Genomic DNA, 22,397 nt, shown 5'->3' with positions numbered 1-22,397 from the left:
TTTGAGTAATCTTTGATAACGCGCAGTTACTTGACTATTTTTTCGTCGATCTACGTTGTGTTACTCGTCGATGTAATTGAGGTCGGTTTTTTTCGTTTGCGAGCAAACACAATTATAAGTCAAATAATAATAATAATAATAATAATTTTATTTCAGACAAAGTCCATACAATTAAACAGCAGTATACAAACATAATTAAGAAACGGAGAAAAAACCAAAATAAAACATAGTAAAATAATAGAACATAGGATAATTATATCAAAATACACACACATATACAATATTCATAACCGATTAAATAAAATTCATGTCAATAATTTATTAATGCCAATAATAAGCAAAGTCAACCTATTAAATTAAATAATTAATTAACAAAAAAAAAAAAAAAAATCAGCAACTAAGCTTATTTTCATAAAAGAATTTTAACATTTGATTGATTTATTTATTTAATTTTTGTTTCGGCTCTATTTTTAACCGACTTCCAAAAAAGGAGGAGTTACGTTGTAATATACCACATAACTTTTTACTAGATGTACCGATTTTGATAATTCTTTTTTGTTGAAAAGGAGATATCCCTAGTTTGGTACCATGATGAGGAAACCAGGATTTGATCATGGGATCCCAGAGAAATCGAGGGAAACTCTCGAAAATCCGCATAACTTCTAACTTCGTTTGCGAGCAAATACAATTATGTGTGTCATAATTTTTAATTATTTGCACCGACTTTTATTATTTTGCCATCGAAAGCTGGCGCAACACACGACAGTCTGTTGATCGAGACCAGAGAAATACTTTTTGAGTTATGTCTAATAACGCGTACTTGCTTGACTAGTTTTTCGTATGCTTACGTTGTATCAGTTATCAATGTAATTGAAAACGGTATTTACCGTTTTTGAGCAACATAAATATCAAGAAAATTTGTTATAAAAGAAGTCGCTCAAATTTCAAATGGAACCACACGACAAGTACCAACTTTCGATTAAAAAAATTGGTTGTCTGTAAAGTTGGTTTACGGACGATAGTTTAACGTGACAATGTCATAACAAAACATCTCCTCGGACGTATATCGTAGGTCAATCGAATGGAAGAGAGTTAGATGAGGCGCAAGCGTACAATGAGCGTAACGGGACAATGAGTCATCCTTTTTCGTGCATGCAGCCGGCGTTAATCGATTTATTAGACGTTGTCACGTCAAAAAGTCTAATCAAAATTGATACACCCAGTAGAAAGTTCTAAGCTAATACACATTAAAAAATACAGTCAAATCAATAACATCATTTTTATAAATAGTAGAAGTTGTAACATGAAAACTACAAAACAAGTACAAAACACAGTACCCTCTAGCCACGAGTCGGTTAAGAACATAATCACGCGAATTCCGACAAGGCAAGCTTTATTTTTTGCCCACGTCCTGTTCGTTGCATTACATTATAGCGATAATTTGATTCAAGCTACAGAGTGTTCCGACTTGTTCATACGTATTTAATTTTATTTAATCACTTTAACCGGGTAGTTGTTGTTATTGTTTTTGCAGTTTCATCATTACAGTCTATACAGTCCACTGCTGGACATAGGCCTCCACAAGTTTACGCACAGGTGTTTTGCCCATAGTCACCACGGTGGGCAGGCGGGTTGGTGACCGCAGTATTGGCTTTGTCGCACCGAAGATGCTGCTGCCCGTCTTCAGCCTGTGTATTTCAAAGCCAGCAGTTGGATGGTTATCCCGCCATCGGTCGGCTTCTTAAGTTCCAAGATGGTTGTGGAACCTTATTATCCCTTAGTCGCCTCTTACGACACCCACGGGAAGAAAGGGGGTGGCTAAATTCTTTAGTGCCGTAGCCACACAGCACAACACATTTTTGCAATTTACTCTTTAAGAATTGATTTTCATATAAGGCCCCCGGTATGAAAAAAATATGAGGAGTTAAATCTACTGAACGAATAACCTCATTACGTTTTTGTGCGTCATCTATCGGAACGCTATAGTTTTAAAATTTTTTAACGATTTATTGCACGTACAGATTATCCTAAAACTTCCAGTGCACCGCGGTTTCGCCAGCGTTAAGCGTGTAAAAATGAACTAAAATTTTATATAGTCCAGCGGATTCCTCGGTAAATGAACGATACAACACAATAATAACTTTCGAATCTTTTATGGATGAAGGATCAGAGCTTAATCGACCACGCTACTCTGATGCGGGTTGACGGATACATTCCCTACTATGACTAACGATCGCTATCGGGTGTACATGATAACAAACGGGGCTGCACAAACACCCAGACTAAGGCAAACATCTGTATGGCCAATACAAATTTTTATCATGTGCGAGGATCGAACCCACAACCACCTTCTTTCTTCTTTTCTTTTATTCTTATATTTTAATCACTACATAGTATAAAACAAGGTCACTTCCCGCTGTCTGTATGCTTAGATCTTTAAAACTACGCGACGGATTTTGATGAGGTTTTCTTTAATAAATAGAGTGATTCAAGAGGAAGGTTTATATGTATAATACATGCATAATATAGTAGAGGAACACTAATAGTTTCAGAGGTTTCTAATGTGATGTCGTAAATAAACACATTTTTTTGCGGTTACATTGTAAATATTTATTTTATATAGTATCAGCATTGCACCCGTGCGAAGTCAGAGGGGGTCGCTAGTATTTAATAAAAGTACTTATTCATTTTATTTACACTTTCGCACACCAATACAAGGTTTTAACAGTATTACATGATATATAAAAATAGAATTTGCATCAGTTGCAACAGGCGGCCTTATAGCTAATACAGCGATCTCTTCCAGGCAAACTTTGGGCAGGGGACTAAATAAAGAGTATGGGATGTGGCGTTAAAACGTTATGTAATATATACATGAACATATTATACTCATATACGTACATGTACACCACATACATATACATACATATACATACACAAATACATATATATCTATAAAAAATACTGCTGTAACTATCAACACTGCCCGACCTTGAAGACACGGCTTAAATGAAACACACTGTATTCTAAGAAAGCCCCGCGGCACAGAAGGCCCCGCACTTCAGTACCTCGCGAGACTCCGTAGCTACGCCAGGACACCAACAGTAACTACCATAGAATATAATACACAGTGCCTAAACTAATACATTTAAAAAAAAAACTAATTAAATACAATATTTTATTAATTTAATTAAGGTATAAAGCAAATTATAATAATCGATTGAATAACCACGCGGAACACGCTTTATTTTATAAATCAATCTCGATTTGTTGTCTTTTTTTATTTAATTATGAATTGATTTATTAAAATTGATTTATTAAATTAATAAATAGTATTTCTATAAATATGTATTTTATAAAAAAAGACAATGGATTTATTATATTTTATTTTCAAATGACACGCAAGCTTATGTACACATAATCATGATTCATTTGTAATTTTTTTATTTTTACTTTAAGTACTATAAACTTTTTTAACAAATAATTATGACTTATATCCATACTACTGTTTGAACGCGCTAATCAGAAACAAGTGGTTCGAATTGAAAGATTATTTTTGTGTTGAATAGCCCATTCCGAATAAGGCTAACAACATCTAAGTACGTTTTTTCCTCAAATGAATCCGGTCAAAACCGCAGGGTGCTGCTAGTTCCATCAATTAATTTGAGTATTTATTGTGATTTTAATTATTTTGGTAATAATATAAATGCGTATTGATGGCAAATGTTTATATTTATTAATACTAATTGTAATGAAACGCGGTATGTAGACAGCTGAAGATCGACGTTCCAATGAAATCCCGTAGGGCAGTGATAGTATGAATATATCCCATCAACTTATGTTATCCTGGTAACGCAGAATAAATAGTTATGTAGCTGAAACTTAGGATTTTTTGAATGTATGTTTCCTAATAATCAATCAATATATACCAATAATAAAAATGTAAATGTATGTTTGTACACGCTAATCTCAAAAACGGCTTATCGGGTTTACATGCGATCACAAATATAGTGTGGTAAGCTTCACTTAACATTTAGTGTTTGTTTTATGTCAATGGGTTCATAAATAAAAAAGTTGTGCCAATTCAAAGAATCACGTTAGACATTCCAAAAGATTTATCCTAAAAATGCTGTTCAAAGTCACTATTCCACGCGGATGAAGTCGAGGGCACACCTTGTATTTCTGATAACAATGAAATTCACAATAATCTAAAATTGAGTAATATTTAATTATTTATATTTGTAATTTTTTGGTAAAAATCCGTCAATTTTCATCTCCACTTTTTTTAATTCTTTTAACCGATTACCATAAAAAAATTGACTGGGTGGATCGATCCCGATGGTTTTTTTTTATCGAAAGTAGTCCCGTTTAAATTTAATTAATATCTAACGATTACTTTTCGAGTTATATCTAATAATGCGTATTTACTTGACTATTTTTTCGTCTACCTACGTCGTGTTACTTGTCGGTGTAATTGAAGTCGATTTTTTTTTTCATTACGATCAAACACAATTATACACTCTAAAAATACTTAAAAATTTGTTATTTTTTTATAACTTTCTAATATATTCTAATATATCTAATAATCTGTAAGAGAGTTTATATGTTTTTCTAATATTTTTATATTATTTTGTTTTCCTAGTCATAATTCTTAATAATTTTTTGTTAAGTGTCTATCTGTCGTACTTGTTTCTATTACAATTTTACTTATTAAAATCATTTTCTTAATGAATTATAAATAAATAAAATCAGACACAAAAATAATTTTAAAATCAAAATAAAAAACGACTTGATTCAATTACTCCTAAATCGTCATTTTACAAATTAAAATAATATAATTATGGTCAAAAGTGAAGCTACCACCGATTCGGAATGTAGATCCTGCAGAGAAGAATCGACAAGAAACTCCGCAGTTACTCTTTTGAAAGTATTTTATTTAAAAATAGATTCCAATTTAATATATAACAAGTCAGAAGGTTTAGAAGTTCAGAGTTGTCGGAACATGTCCGTCGCTTGGATAAGGTCAAAGCAATTTTGAATCGAACTACACAATTATAATTATATCGTTTTATTACTAAAGACTTATAAATATTCTGAAACTAAGCTTAGAATAATGTAAACGATACTTTTTCCAATAAATTATGTGATTTAATTTTATGTGAATAATGTTGTAATTTGAGTATATGTGTATATGTGAAGGGGTCCCGTGGGTGTCGTAAGAGGCGACTAAGGGATAACACAGTTCCACTGCCACTTTGGGACTTAAAAAGCCGACCGATGGCGGGATAACCATCCAGCTGCTGGCTTTAAATTAAATTTTAAATTTTAAATACACAGGCCGAAGACGAGCAGCAGCGTATACGGTGCGACAAAGCCAGCCCTGCGGTCACCAATCCACCTGCCCGGCGTGGTGACTATGGGCAAAACACATGAGTTGGCAAAAATGGCGTGAACTTGTGGAGGCCTATGTCCAGCAGGGGACTGTGATAGGCTGAAATGAAGATTATTACCTTTACCATGAACGGAACCAGTTTATCAATGTAGCTCGTCTATGTAAACAAAGTTTTCTTTCACTTGGAACGTGGTAACACGTACAGAACTCAAGACTAGTAAACCGTTCCTCAAAACAACCAGAAATCGTCTTAGATTCGAATCGAATTAAAATATTACACCGACATTATGTTTTTCATGTTTTTTTTTTTGTTTTTAATCCCCAACATCAATCACATTCAGCCTAAACGCACGAAATTAAGTTTTTTTTGACGAAAAAGTGTTTATATCAACTGTGTTATGTAGTAAAATATCATATATTCAGTGAAATCATATTTTTCAAATTCTGAGTATATTATATTTTCTATTAAATGTAATTATATTATGCATATTATAAAAAATAAAATTAAGAAGAAAAAAAACAAAAAAGTTCTTATAATGTGCGTTTTGTAATTGCCGTTCCAAATTCAAATAATAAAAAAAACAAGATGTGGATTTTTAGTTTTAATTTTAATTAAATATAAATTCTGGTAACTATTTTTCTTTTTTTAAAGTATTTATAGAAATTTTAAGGCAGCACTTATATTTAACTAGCAATGTGTAATAAGTTTGTTTAAAAAATATAATATGTTGTTTTTATATGTAAAAGTAGTTACCAGAAGAAAATTATGTATTATTGCATCTTACATACCTAATTACAAAATACACATATTAGTAAAAAATCCAAAAAAAATGTATCCTAAAGAAATTTTCATATATTTTTGATATTATCATTTTAGTTGTATTTGCGTTTTTAATTCGGCCTCAAAGAAAAAAAAATAATAGACTTCTTTTAATCCTAAGATCGGTAATAATTAAAAAAAAAGCTGTCAAAATCGTTTGTTCATGAACTATTAATTATGTAACTTTGGTCCAAAATTAATGAATCTAATCATTTCTGTTTTATTGTTTTTATAACAATGAAAATCAATAACAGTAACACAATTTCATATAACAACTTCACACTCATTACTCAATTATAAAAACAAAATGGCGCCGACCGCCATCACGCACTCACACGGAACAATAAAAATATATTATTTATAAAAAAAAAACTGTTGAAATCATTAGTGCAAATATTATTAAAATTTTTAGAATTAATTTTAATAATTAGTATAAAGTTTTTATATTCAAGAAAGTGCGTATTTTTTATCGAGTTTCAAATTACAACAATTCTAGAGAACGTTGCTTATAATTGAATATAAAATCATCATATCAAAAATTTCGACCTAGCCGGTACATCGTTCCACAGCTTAACTGACCAAAACACCGACACAGTAAGTCCGAGATGCAGGTTCGATCCCCGCTGAAAACGGATTTTTGATATGATATTTAAAAAAAATGTGTCCCTAATGTGTAGTTATAGAAGTTTCAATTCAAAACATTTGTAAGGTTATGATTGTTAGTCTTTTAAAATTAAAACATCGATTATAATAATCTAAAACTAAATAAATAATAAAAATAAATTATTTTGAACTTTTTTACATACATATAAATTTTGTTATATTAATTTAAAAAAAAAAACAGAAAAAAATACAGTGTATTACAATTAGACGTCGCGTTGGCGCAATGGTCACAGCACTGTTTTATGGCTATTGTGCTGGCGGTTGCGGGTTCGATCCCCGCACATGACAATCATTTGTATTACCCATGCAGATGTTTGCCGTCGTCTGGGTGTTTGTGCAGTCCTTGTGAGTCTCCCCACCGTGCCTCGAAGAGCATATTAAGCCGTCGTTCCCGGTTGTTATCATGTAAACCCGATAGCGATCGTTACTCATAGTAGGGAATATATCCGAGAACCCGCATTGGAGCAGCGTGGTGGATTAAGCTCTGACCCTTATCCTACATGGGGAAAGAGGTCTATGCCCAGCAGTGGGATATTATATGCTAAAGCGTACAAGCGTAGCGTATTATTCGACAAAATAAAGGTTATATTTTATAATAGTATATTCAGTAATTTAAATATGAAACTGTTTGTACATTCGAAGATTTAAATTTTTTTTATTGATTTTTTATTGAAATTAATTAAGAGTGATGTATATACCTGTAATTGGCATGCATATTATCTTAATATTGTGAATTATAGAGTATTGTATTGTAATGTTTGTAATGCTGTTGGTGTGTCTATAAATAAATAAATAAATAAGAATTCCACATAACGGTCATATGTAAAAGTTATCAATATTAAATTAATAAATTTGCACTAATAATTTCAACATCCAAAACCAAAATCCAAAAAAAAAACAAAAAAAAAATCAAAATCAAAAAAGCAGGCAACAAAACAAAAATGTGGACCCGCAAGCTGGTGGTGTTGCTATCGACAATAATTCTCTTTAAAATCATGAAATGTAACGGCTTCGGTATATCTTCGTTCGGGAAAGCGAACACCGAACCCCCTCCACCGCCCCCCACCACTCCACCACCGGGTAAGACTACCTTCTATTTAGGTGTTTAGCTTCCATAGCCAGATACATAGTACCAAATAGGAGTCAATGTGTACTTCAATCGAGAATGACTCTAAAGGTTGTTATGATTTTGAAGGTGATATGGAAAAGGAAAAAGGTTACGAAATTTTTATTTTTTACAAAAAAGTTTATTTTGGATATAAGATGTTGGCAACAACTAATTACTACAATATTTGGATTTACAACTTGCGAATAGAAATGGGTAAAGATATTTCAAATGTTACTAGATCTATTAAGTTGGAATTTATCGCTAAGGTAGTCGTCAGTTAGTGAAGTCAGCTGAGAGAGGATTTCAGAAAATCAATTCCATGGAGGGGAGAATGCTTGCACGGAACTTTATTATTATTGGACTCAGAAGAACAAAAATTTGTATTTTAAAAGTTCACAAAAGTCAAACAAGGTCTGCTTCAACGTTTTTTCAATTACCAGGTTTAGGGGTTACAATGGGGATGAAATTTTTATACAGAAATTAAAGGTATAATTTAAACTTAAATAATTAAGAATTGGTATGTAGTGTTAGACAAGTTAAAATGAAGTAAGCGATAGTTTAATGCAGTACCTATTTCGTACTATGTATCCAATGTCAAACACATGCAACACATACATGTGCAAGCACACGAACATCATATACATACATCACTCACACGCAAGCGGTGCTATACAAGTTGTAACATGATTGACCATGTTTTATGTTAAATATTACCATGTTTGTTATTAGTCGTTGAGTGTCCGTAACCATGAAGCTTCAAATAATATCAAAAAATTGAAATTTTTTATTATACAACTATGCTGGCAAGCAAGCATCCACCCGGTAAGCGGTTACATCCGACCCTCCCCGGGAGCCTTCTACTTTACTCACCACACTGCTTGAAAGCAGTGTTATTTAGCTGTGATTTCCTGTAAGGTTGAGGTACTTTTCAAGTCGGGCCGCTCCAGATTTTGTGCAGGATATTTCCTACTGTGCCACATCCCAATTGAAACTATGGGTAACAAAAATATGATACATATTCTATTTTATATAAAAATCATAATGGCATAAGTGTCAATTTTCAAATTAAGATTTCGAAATTAAGAAAGTATAAGCTCTAATCCTTTTCCTTCATAGAGAAAGAGGCCAGCAGTGGAATATTGAATTAAACTAAAACTGTATTAATTAATTTTTTCAATTTTTTTCCAAAAAGAAAACATTAGTTTCTACAATTTTCTATGATTTTAATTATCGTTATTATCAGTTTATTTTTATTTTTTACAGTAAAACCTAATACAAATAACTACATAATAATCGCTATTATTTGTTTAAATGTAAATTTACTAAATTATTACTTTAAAAAAAAAATTATGTTCTGTTTGTACGCGTCTTTTATTGTTCATAGACAATAGAGTGACCTTCAGACGTACACAAAAGATTGTGATTTGACATTTCCTATTCAAAAGAAATACATTTTAAAATATTATTTCCAATTTCAGTTATTATTGTTCTTTAATCATTTTAGAAACATTAATTTCTATGCTTATTTTTGTAATATCTAAGTAAAAAATTTAAAAAAACATCAAAGTTTTAATAACGTAAAATTAGTATTAAAAATAAAACTACGCCACATCTTGTACGATACAATTTGACTTTGGATTGGCAACTTACTTTTTTGAAATAAAAAAAAAATAAAAAAAATTGGCACCTCACTTATTAGTCATTATACATCTGTGCGTTACACATACAAAGATACATTTAGACAGATACAGAATATATTACAAAAAAAAAAAACAGTTAAAATATTTTTTTAAAAGCAGGCAAACGTCTAACAACGTGAAGCCTAATTTTTTTTTTTAAAGTGCAATTTGATCGAGTGAGCTGTCAACTGTAATCATAGAGTACAAATTTAATAGCGCTAGTGCTACACTATGCATGTCTTTTCGCGAGTCGAGATGTGGTGCAGGCGTCAGGCAGCGGCGGCCATTTTGCCGTTGCTGTTAGCTGGATGGTTGACCGGAGAGTCCTCTGAGGCATTGACGACGTTCGGAAAGAGCAATACCGACCCCCCCAAGGAGGTAGCACCGACACCCCCACCAGGTAGGTATTTAAAAACAATTGTTTTGTGTAAACTTTATTCCAAATTTTCGTATAACACTATTGAAAAATATGACTTTTTAAAAATTAATTTAAACTCTGTATAACAGAATTATAGATGATAATTAACTTTCTCGATTACTTAAAAAGTGAATTAAAATAATATTAAATATGAATTACTTAATAAGTAAAAAATAAACATATAATGATTCATATTTCATATCATAGAATAAGCTTAGCATTGCTTCATTCACTTGACTGAAAAAAAATGTGAAAAGGAACCATGACATCTGTCATCTGTCAAATAGAAACGTCATTTAGTTGTCAAACACACAAACACAATTGCACATTATCTGTGACCTGTCACTGCACCTCTATAGCACCTGTGGTAAGTACCTGTTTATATTAATAGTTCTTTATATAATAAGTTAAAAATATAAATATACATATTTTAAGCCCTTAGACCTCTTTAACTCGGCCCTATTAAACGTTTAATAACTATATATATAACTATATATATAACTATATATATATATATATATATATATATATATATATAAGAACTTGAACTATTGCTTCTGTGACTGATGCTATGTGTATAATATATATCTTATAAATGGTTTGTAGTGTGTGTGGTTTAGTGCCTCTATCTTGTATATGTATGTGTATAAAATGGGCGTATGTTTGTATGTATGTTAGTGTATGTGAATTTTATAGTAAAGTTATGAATGTACTATTTGAGTGGATACTTAATTAAAAAACTGTAATTTTGAATGTGTTAATTATACGATGTGTAATTGTCATCTTATATATGCATGTAAGTAAAATGAGTTACATAAATGTACGAGATGGTTGTCATTTTGTGTCCATTATTGACAAGGTAGATTTGTAATAAAGAAATTCAAAATGAAAAAAAAGTTGTATGGTATCATGAGACCACGTTTGAAACTTTACAGCCATATCGGCTAAGGCTGTTCTGTCGAGTATCAATCAATGTTACGACATCCATTAGATAGATCGAAAAAATTTAATCATATGAATAAAAGTTATACTTTAAAAAAAAAAAAAAATATTAACAAAAGAAATATACGGCATATGTATATCATGGTTAGTAGTATGTAGTATAAAATCGACACCCCTGACTACCCCGGGGGTCGTCCCGGTCGCCCCTCTAGCTCCGGGCCTGACATTTACCAAATGCCTGCTAGAAGTGTTGTGTCATCCATTACGCGTGTGACACGCTAACAGTTAATTTTCAATTGTAACGAAATATTACAGTCCATAATACGTTGACAAGTGATTGATTATAATCAATCGACGTAGTTACTGTATTACCAATTAATACATATATCATATATAAAAAACAATTACTGGTCGTTTGTCTTGCTAAAATTCGATAGTGGCTGGATCGATTTGACTAATTTTGATCTTGAAATATTTGTGAAAGTTCAGGGAAGATTTGAAAGACGATAAACATAAAAAATAATAATTAAAAACAAAACAAAAAACCCGCCTGCGTGAAGAACAACTAATAGAAAATCAACTGAAAAAGCTGGAACAAGATAAAAAATTCAATATGCACACAAAGTCAGCGAAATAAATAGAAACAATATCAAACATTTTGTGCTGTACATTTAAAATATATTAATACGGTAGTCCTTCGAAACTTTATGCAACGTCGAGCAGTCTCATGCACAAAGAGAGAATGATTTGACTTATCCTTCAATTTCATGCCTCCGACTGCATATTATCTACGACGTTGCATAAAGTTTCGAAGGACTACCGTATTAATATATTTTAAATGTACAGCACAAAATGTTTGATATTGTTTCTATTTATTTCGCTGACTTTGTGTGCATATTGAATTTTTTATCTTGTTCCAGCTTTTTCAGTTGATTTTCTATTAGTTGTTCTTCACGCAGGCGGGTTTTTTGTTTTTTTTTATTATTATTTTATTTATGTCTTTTTAGTCAGACATATTACGTAATCGGTTCAATTCATTAAAACAGTTTACATCATGTGGTTGATTAAGTAATTTTTTAGGGTCAAGAGAACTGATAGCAAGCCCGGAGAAAGATCTCACTCTGCTCAAAGCAACGTAAGCCTGACCTTTAGCAAATAGGTGACTGCTTAAGTCAACAACTATTAGTTTTAATATAATGAAATTATTATGAAAATTATTTGTTTGTATTTGGTATTATGTATTTGTTATTGATTTTATTAATATAATTGTAAATTGGTGTGACATTATTTTATTAATTTTTATTTGTAATTTTAATTGTGTTTTTTTAACCATTGTATTTTATTAGAAAGGCTACACCCCGAAGTTGATCGTCGCCTAGGAGGCGAGTTTGGCATGGTATAGGCGTGGGAAAGAGCAAAGTCCACATTTTTTAAACTTTAATATTGTATTTCTTTATTAGTGTTGCGGTAATAATAATCATGATATACCTTTTTAAAATCCTTGTATTGTGCTCTTCAATTTGATACCCATATTGTAGTATTCGAGAAAAAAATTTTTTTTTCATTAACTACAATGGCTTCGCGCAGCCGCCATGTTTGATTTTTTTTTAATGTCACCTATCCAAAAACACTTGGGCAGCTAAGACGAACCTAACGATACCTCAATTATGTAAATCCGTTCAGTGGTTCTGGAAATATGAGGTAGTAAAGAATATTACATACAAATATACATACATACATACAAGATACGCGCGAAAAACATAACCCTTCCTTGGCAGTCGGGTAATAATAAGTAATGGAAAATTTTCCAATACAAAATGTTCCTAGCTGTGAAACATTAGATGTCTTTTGTCAAAAAGAATTGTCACTTGATTGTCAAATATTTGTACTGTGTGGCTACGGCACTAAAGAATATAGCCACCCCCTTTCTTCCCGTGGGTGTCATAAGAGGCAACTAAGGGATAACACAGTTCCACTACCACCTTGGAATTAAAAAAGCCGACCGGTGGCGGGATAACCATCTAACTGCTGGCTTTGAAATACACAGGCCGAAGACGGGCAGCAGCGTCTTCGGTGCGACAAAGCCAGTACTGCGGTCACCAACCCGCCTGCCCAGCGTGGTGACTATGGGCAAAACACATGAGTTCACGTTATTTTTGGCGTAAACTTGTGGAGGCCTATGTCCAGCAGTGGACTGTATAGGCTGTAATGATGATGATGATGTCAAATATTTATAGGTGCGTTCAGAAAGTGTTTTGTCCATATTTTTCCCAAACATATGTATGTGATCGAATTTAACCGGGATATCTAGTGAGAAGTAAAATTGTAGCTGCTTAATGTATGTACAAGAGATGTTTAGGATAAAGTAATTATAACTTTCTGAGTCTAGAAGTGTGCTTATTGAAGTGAAACTTCTGTAGAGTAGTTGTGGTATGAAACTCGATGAAACGAAAAATTCGTCACGATAAAGAAACAAAAGACAAATACATATAATGAGAATGAATACATTTGAGAATGAGAAATGAGAATTGAGAATGAGATGGAATACATTTTTGGTCAAAATGAGTATTGCATGGCGGTTACGACCATTTTCCACGAGACCGGCCTATCTTCTCACGACTTTTCATAAGTTTCATTTCAGCTGTGTGCGAATTGCACACACGTAAACTTATCTTGCATGTACAGATTTGTTTTGACGCCGCGTTGGCGCAACGGTTACAACCATGGATTGTACCTGTTGCGCTGGCGGTTGCGGGTTCGATCCCCGCTCATGAAAAACGTTTGTATTGGCCATACAGGTGTTTGCCGTGCTCTGGGTGCTTGTGCAGTCCTTGTGGGTCTCCCCACCGTGCCTCGGAGAGCACGTTAAGCCGTCGGTCTCGGTTGTTATCATGTGCACCTGATAGCGATCGTTAGTCATAGTAGGGAATATATCCGCCAACCCGCATTGGAGCAGCGTGGTGGATTAAGCTCTGATCCTTCTCCTACGTGGGGAAAGAGGCCTATGCCCAGTAGTGGGATATTACGGGCTGAAGCGTAATGTAGGGATTTGTATCCCCAAAGTAATATTCCCGAATTATATCCCCCATATATTGGAGACCCCAAGACTTACAATAAATATCCCCGTCTAATATAATAAAGAACATTACTCAACCCTTCAAACTTTGACGGAATAATTACAGCGGCCGCGTTGCGTACAATTTATATTTAGAATTAATTGCGGTCGATAGGCTGAAACCCTGAATATAAAGTAGTAATTAGATGTTTGATAACCTTACGGTAGCTACGTGGGGTATAAAGTCAACCCTTCTTTTGACCACTTCATGTATTTTATTTAACTGCAGGTTTTTTTTATTATTTTGCATTGTTTTATTATTTTATACTTTATTTTACACCAAAAAAGAAATAAAATAAACAAGCAACATTAACAATAATTAATAGAAAAATGTACAAGAGGCGGCCTTATTGCTAAAAAGCAATCTCTTCCAGGCAACCTTAGGGCAAATGAGATGATATATTGAAGGTGTAGGTGTACAGTTCCATGTTATAGAAAGTAATATGAAACAAATCAATACATACATACATATATAGATAGATTTTTTACACATACACATTTCTCACTCTGAATCAAAATTAAAAATTACTTTTTTCAAGTAGGTAAAAAGACTTTTGAAGTAAAAGTAAATTAATTTAAAAGTAATTTAATTATATTTACAAAAAAAAATAGTCAAGTTATAAAAAGATGATAAAAACCAAAAATAACAACAACAAAAAAAAACGCGATTTTAATAATGGTGTACTATTTTTTTTTTCTGTCACTAGGTCGGCAAACAAGCGTACGGCTCACCTGATGGTAAGCGATTACCGTAGCTTATAGACGCCTGCAACACCAGAAGCATCGCAAGCGCGTTGCCGACCCAATCCCCAATCCCCCCAGGAGCTCTGGTCACCTTACTCACCAACAGGAACACAATACTGCTTGAAAACAGTATTATTTTGCTGTGATCTTCTGTAAGGTCGAGGTACTACCCCAGTCGGACTGCTCCATATTTTGAGCAGAAAATTCCTGCTGTGCCCTACCTCTGTTATAGACATAAGCATATACTAGGCTTATGTATCATATAATTACGTACTGCATTACGCCTAGTGAGTTATTCAATCATATATTGTAATTTCAGCGCCATTATAATCTCATAGAACTAGAAATAGCGGCCATTTTGTTACCGGAAGTGTCGGAGCGTTAAAATGTCTGACGGAAAGCGTGTTTCGTAAATTATATGTGGCACAGAATAAAAATCCACTTTTTTGCGTTTCTATAGTAACTCTTTGCTAGCTGTTTTCCTGTGACTTCTTTAATAACTAACATCAAAATCATGTCTGTAACGTGAAGAATTCCAGTTTAATGTGAGCTGTGCGTTCAAAGTTTTCAGTATATTATAGGTTTCAAGTTTTTAATTTAGGTAATTTCTGAAGTGATGTATCAAAAATTTAATATATAAAATTCTCGTGTCGCGGTGTTTGTAGTTAAACTCCTCCGAAACGGCTTGACCGATTCTCATGAAATTTTGTGTGCATATTGGATAGGTCTGAGAATCGAAAAACATCTATTTTCATCCCCCTAAATGTTAAGTAGGGGTAGTAAATCCCTAAATTTTGTCTTTTTAATTTTTAGATAAATTATTCATTCTCTATTTTATTATGATTTGGCGTTGAAAAATACATACAACCCTAAATTTTCACCCTTCTACCACGAACCCCTATTTTTAAATAGCGTTTAGCGGCGAGACAACGTTTGCCGAGTCAGCTAGTCTAGCTATTGATATATTTTCGACTTTAGGATATCTCCTTTTTGAAATAGAATAATAAATAAAATTAGTCTAATTCTAGTTTACGTACAAGGTATAAAGTTTATAAAAATATTGAAAAGATTGTATGAGTGAATGTTAATTATTATTTCACGTAATAATAGTTTTTGTACTCATAAAGCAATTTTTATTTGTATCGACAAGTAACACTGAACAGATTGTCAGTTATAACTCAAAATCCATGCGTCATATCAATTTCAATATAATAATATGATCAATACGACAAGAATCAGCTTTCATAATTATGTTTGGTCGCAAACGAAAAAAAAATCTACTTCAATTATATCGACAATTAATACAACGTAGTAGACGAAAAGATTACACAAAAAGTAGTTATCAGACCTCAATTAGATTCAATTGAAACTACGTGACAAGTATCAGCGTTCGATTAAAACATGAATCATAAAAATCGGTTGACCTAATAAAAAGTTACGCGGTATAATACAGCGTAAGTCAATGAAAAAATAGTCAAATACGCGTTATTAGATATAACTCTAAAAGTACTTGTCAGATCTCAATTAAATTTGAATGGAACCACATGACATACACCAACATTTGAATGCAGTACAATCGAGAACCTTCTGACCTTCCTTCCTTGAACCTTCTGAGAGTGGTGACTATTGGGCAACACACATGAGTTCACGCATTTTTGGCGCGAACTTGTGGAGGCCTATGTCCAGCAGTGGACTGCAATAGACTGGAATGATGATGATGATGATGAGAACCTTCTCCTTTTTAACCGACTTCCAAAAAAGGAGGAGGTTCTCAATTCGACTGTATTTTTTATTTTATTTTTTATGTATGTTACATCAGAACTTTTGACTGGGTAGAGCGATTTCGACAAATTTTCTTTTAATCGAAAGGTGGTGTGTACCAATTGGTCCCATTTAAATTTATTTGAGATCTAACAACTACTTTTCGAGCTATATCTAATAATGCGTTTTTACTTGACGCTTTTTTCGTCGACCTACCTTGTATTATACCGCATAACTTTCTAGTGGATGTACCGATGTTGATAATTCTTTTTTTGTTGGAAAGGAGATATCCCAAGCTTAGTACCATGATTAGAAAACCAGGATCTGATGATGGGATCCCAGAGGAATTGATGGAAATTCTTGAAAATCCGCAACAACTTTTTACTGGGTGTACCGATTTTGATAATTATTAATTTAATCGAAAGCTGATGTTTGTCATGTAGTCACAAATAAATTTTATTGAGATTTGATAACTACTTTTTGAGTAATCTTATCTTATCTTAATCTTATCTTCTTTATCTTTGATAACGCGCAGTTACTTGACTATTTTTTCGTCGATCTACGTTGTATTACTCGTCGATGTAATTGAAGTCGGTTTTTTTTTCGTTTGCGAGCAAACACAATTATTGAAAGGTGCTTTTAAGGTTTCCATATTTTTTTTGTCTTAAATTCAGCCTTAGTATAAAAAGCCGTATCTTAACTGTCTGAGGTCTTATGTAATTCAGTCAGTTCAAGCAAATACGCATTATTAGATACAACTCGAAAAGTACTAGTTAGATCTCAATTGAACTCTAACAGGACCACATGACATGCAACACCTTTTGTTAAAAAAAAGAACCATCGAAATCCGTCCACTCAGTAAAAAGTTCTGAGGTGCATACATAAAAAAATATACAGTCAAATTGAATACGTCCTCATTCTTTGGAAGTCGGTTGATAAAAAAAAGAATAATCAAAATCACAGGCGTACCCAGTAAAGATTTATAAGTATTTTTACTTATAAATCTTAATAAGTTGTCTGACAACTTTTTTTTACCTACAAACGAAATCGATGTTAACCAGCCATAGCAAGTAACCTCACTGTAATTAAATAAAACACAGACATACAGATAGACATTGACGTTAAACTTACAACTACACTCTTTATACGTAAGTGGTTACAAAAGTATATTATTAAAGTTGATCTGATCTAAATCATCGCACAGAGCCCCGCGGTGCCGCGCCGTGGCATGTCGACACTCGTTCTGTTCAAGGAACGCGATAAATATTCAAATTCAAATTCAAATATGTTAAAACGAAGGAAAAAACAAATATGGTCAGCAGAAATTCGCAAAGAGAATTATTGGTAGCTAACTATTGCCCGTTATTTTGTTTGAGGAAGTCTATCCCACGGGATTCATTTTTCCGGGATAAGTTTATCCTATCCGCGTGCTACAAATTATATCTGTGTCTTTTATCCAGATCAATTAATTTGTTCTGTTGAATTATTTGGAGTTTAATACTTAAGAAAATCATCATCATCATCATCATCACTTCAGTCCATCGCAGTCCACTGCTGGACATAGGCCTCCCCAAGTTCGTGCCACACATCCCGGTCTTCCGCAATCCTCATCCAGCCTACATCGGCAATCTTACGTAGATCGTCGGTCCAACGGGCCGGAGGATGTCCCACACTGCGTTTGCCAAGACGCGGTCTCCACTCCACTCCACTTAAGAAAATGGTTGAAGTCAATCGTATGAAATGAACATGGGGAATGAAATTTCGTGAAACAGTGACGCTGTGACTGACGAGTGACTCTGAGAGTGACATTATGCGCAACGTGTGTTACCAGAAGGAAGCGTGTGTCAGCGTCGTAACGCGACTGGAGTTAACTTAAAAACAATTACCGTTATATTTTAAAATATAGTTCTCTTCGGTCATTTGTTTCATTGCTGAAGGTCGTGTCCACTCTACCCAGGATCTGGGCCACGATTTCTGTGAATTTTCTCCAGTCCGCCCTATCGTCTGCTTTCCTCAGGGCTGCGGTCACTTAGAGACCAGTACGGTTGGTAACTTGGTCCGACCGTGGGCAGCGGCCACTTGGTCGTTTCCTTTGCTAAGCACTATCAGCTTGTCTAAGCTGTTAGGCTGCCTTCGCGCTAAATGACCAAAATATAGCTATCCATTTGTAAAGTGGAGCTTAGAAACGATATCTGGCTCTCTAATCATTTTCAGTAAAAACCAAAAAAATCAAGTTTGGCAACTTTATTTGACGACTAGCTGTGCGCCACGGTTTTTTCCCACTTACTAAAAAATTATTTAGCCTAAGGTCTTCCTCTGGTATTATCGCACACAAAATAATATAAACTCGAACCAGTAATGTCTGATATTAGTTTTCTTACATTAACAAAGAAATAAACAATCCCCTGGACAGGCCCGGAAGTAGGGTCGACAACACGCTTGCGATGCTTCTGGTGTTGCAGGCGTCTATAAGCTACGGTAATCGCTTACCATCAGGTGAGCCGTACAATTGTTTGCCGACCTAGTTGTATAAAGGAAAAACTTTTCAACTATATAAAATTACTAGCTGTGCCCGCGGCTTCACCCGCGTTGAAATTAGTGTGTCACAAAGTTTTCCCAGCAAAATTATAGCGAAACTCTCATCAACATCGGCTTAGCGGTTCCGTAAACCTTCCTCTTAGCCCTCTCTCCAAAGGTGAAACCGCATGAAAATCCGTTCAGTAGATTTTGAGCGAATCGATCACATACACTTTTGGGGACTTTGTTTTATAATACACTAACTGCCCGCGATTACATCCGCGTGGTTATGAAGATATGCATTACTATTAAGATGTTTAACGCATTTTTTTTTATTTCAGTCACTTGAAATGCTTATCACACTGAGTAAATTTTTAAAAGGCACAATTTAGTATAATTTAATACTTGTTTTTATAAAACCTCTCTATACACCACATTTTTAGTTTTATTTTCAGGCTGTATATGTTTCATACAAACTATCAACCCCAATTAAACCCCCTTAGCGGTGGAATATCGCTAAATCTCTCTACTCTACTACTATTATCTACTAACTATAATCTACCTCCCTGCCAAATTTCATCTTTATCCATCCTAGATGGATGGACGTTCCAGCTGTTTTTGGGTTCTCTTCTTTCGTTCGTTCTTTCTCTTTTATATATATAGATTACGATGTATTATTTGGACACCTCCTCACCATCTATAGACCATATATTTTAAATTTCAAGTCTCTTACTTCAAAGACATAGAACTTTCATACAAATTTCCAACCCCCGTTTTATCCCCTTAGGGGTCGAGTTTCGTAAAATTTATTCTTAGCGGATGTTTACGCTCTATAAGGAACCTACCTATCAAACGTCAAATTTGTAGCTGTTATAGTTTCGGGGATTTCGTGATGAATGAGTCAATGTACCATCCCCCGTTTTAACCCCAAAAGGGACCCCAAAGGGAGTTGATTTCTAAAGATACATTGTTGAAAGACCTCCTCACCATCTATGGAGCATACATTTTAAATTTCAAGTCTCTTACTTCAAAAACATAGGACTTTCATACAAACTTCCATCCCCCGTTTTACCCCTTTAAGGGTCGAGTTTCGTAAAATCAGTTCTTAGTAGATGTTTACGCCTTATAAGAAACCTACCTGTCAAATATCAAATTTGTAGCTCTTATAGTTTCGCAGATTTCGTGATCAGTGAGTCAAGCTACGAACTCCCGTTTTAACCCCAAAAAGGAGTTAATTTCTAAATATACATTATTTGGACACCTCCTCACCATCTATAGAGCATACACTTTTAATTTCAAGTCTCTCACTTCAAAAACATAGGACTTTCGTACAAACTTCCAACCCCCGTTTTATCCCCTTAGGTGTCGAGTTTCGTAAAATTTGTTCTTAGCAGATGTTTACGCTCTATAAGGAACCTACCTATCAAACGTCAAATTTGTAGCTGTTATAGTTTCGGAGATTTCGTGATGAATGAGTCAATGTACCATCCCCCGTTTTAACCCCGAAAGGGAGTTGATTTCTAAAGATATATTACTTAAAGACCTCCTCACTATCTATGGAGCATACATTTTAAATTTCAAGTCGTTTACTTCAAAAACATAGGACTTTCATACAAACTTCCAACCTCCGTTTTACCCCTCTAGGGATCGAATTTCGTAAAACCCGTTCTTAGCAAATGTTTACGCCCTATAAGGAGCCTATCTGCCAAATTTCAAGTTTTTAGGTTTTACAGTTTCGGAGATTTCGTGGTGAGTGAGTAAACCTACCATCCCCCGCTTTAACCCCAAAAGGGAGTTGATTTCTAAAGGTAGATTATTTGGACTCCTAATCATTATCTATAAGGCATACATTTTAAATTTCAAGTCTCTTACTTCAAAATCATAGGACGTTCCTACAAACTTGCAACCCCCATTTCACCCCCTTAGGGGTCGAGTTTCGTAAAATCCGTTCTTAGCGGATGCCTACGTCTTATAAGGAGCCTACCTGCCAAATTTCAAGTTCGTAGGTGTTATAGTTTCGGAGATTTCGTGATGAGTGAGTAAACCTACCATCCCCCGTTTTAACCCCAAAAGGGAGTTGATTTCTAAAGATACATTATTTGGACACCTTCTCATCATCTATAAGGTATACATTTTAAATTTCAAGTCTCTTACTTCAAAAACATGGGACTTTCACACAAACTTCCAACCCCCGTTTTACCCCCTTAAGGCTCGAATTTCATAAAATCCGTTCTTAGCGGATGTCTACGCCCTACAAGGAGCCTTTCTGTCAAGTTTCAAGTTTGTAACTGTTATAGTTTCGGAGATTTCGTGATCAGTGAGCCAACATACTATCCCCCGTTTTAACCCCAAAAAGGAGTTGATTTCTAAAGATACATTATTTGAACACCTTCTCACCATCTAAAGAGCAAACATTTTAAATTTTAAGTCTCCTACTTTAAAAAACATAGGACTTTCATACAAACTTCCAACCCCCGTTTTACCCCCTTAGGGGTCGATTTTCGTAAAATCCGTTCTTAGCGGATGTCTACGTCTTATAAGGAGTCTATCTGCCAAATTTCAAGTTTGTAGGTGTTATAGTTTCGGAGATTTCGTGATGAGTGAGTGACCTTTCGCTTTTATATATATTATATTATAGATTATAGATACGATGAAATATACTTGTTACATAAATCATTTATCCATATAATCTGTATCTTGTTCGCGGCACTCGACGGCACGGCTCATCAAATATTTACAGATACAATGACGGCCGTAAGAGCTTTGACATTTCTGTGACCTTTTTATGTAGTCTGATATTTCCGTAAATAAATTCGAAGTACATGTTAAAAACTGTTTTAAATGGGTATATGTATATAATTATACATAGAAAAAAATAGGTTTAAAAAAAGTATACATATATAGAGTTAGGGCAAAAAAAATCTCTAGTAATACCAGCTGACCCCGCAAACGTTGTTTTGTCATGTGTCAGGGGTATGAAAAATAGATGTTGGCCGATTTTCAGACCTACCCGATATGCACACAAAAGTTCATAAAAATTTGTCCACCCGCTTTGGAGGAGTGGGTTGACTAAGATTGTGACACGAGAATTTTATATAATTACTAGTTGACTCGGCAAACGTTGTCTTGCCGCTAAACGCTATTTAAAAATAGGTGTTGGTGGTGTAGAAGGGTGAATATTTAGGGTTGTATGTATTTTTCAACGCCAAATCATAATAAAATAAAGAATAAATAATTT

The 22,397-nt window shown here is 33.9% G+C and overlaps 1 protein-coding gene across 1 annotated transcript in view; it reads left to right on the top strand.

Moving 5' to 3' along the window:
* Positions 1-9,893: 9,893 nt before the first annotated feature.
* LOC123666165 overlaps positions 9,894-22,397 on the top strand; it is a 38,167-nt gene continuing 25,663 nt past the window's right edge. Inside the window, exon 1 of the mRNA XM_045600370.1 lies at positions 9,894-10,062. Coding sequence (XP_045456326.1) covers positions 9,894-10,062 — 169 coding nt within the window. The remainder of the gene's footprint in view (positions 10,063-22,397) is intronic.

This window comes from Melitaea cinxia, chromosome 25, assembly GCF_905220565.1.
Source record: "Melitaea cinxia chromosome 25, ilMelCinx1.1, whole genome shotgun sequence".
Classification (NCBI taxonomy): Eukaryota; Metazoa; Arthropoda; class Insecta; order Lepidoptera; family Nymphalidae; genus Melitaea; species Melitaea cinxia.
The sequence above is the reverse complement of the archived record's forward strand: the minus strand, read 5'-3'. Positions and strand labels throughout refer to the sequence as shown.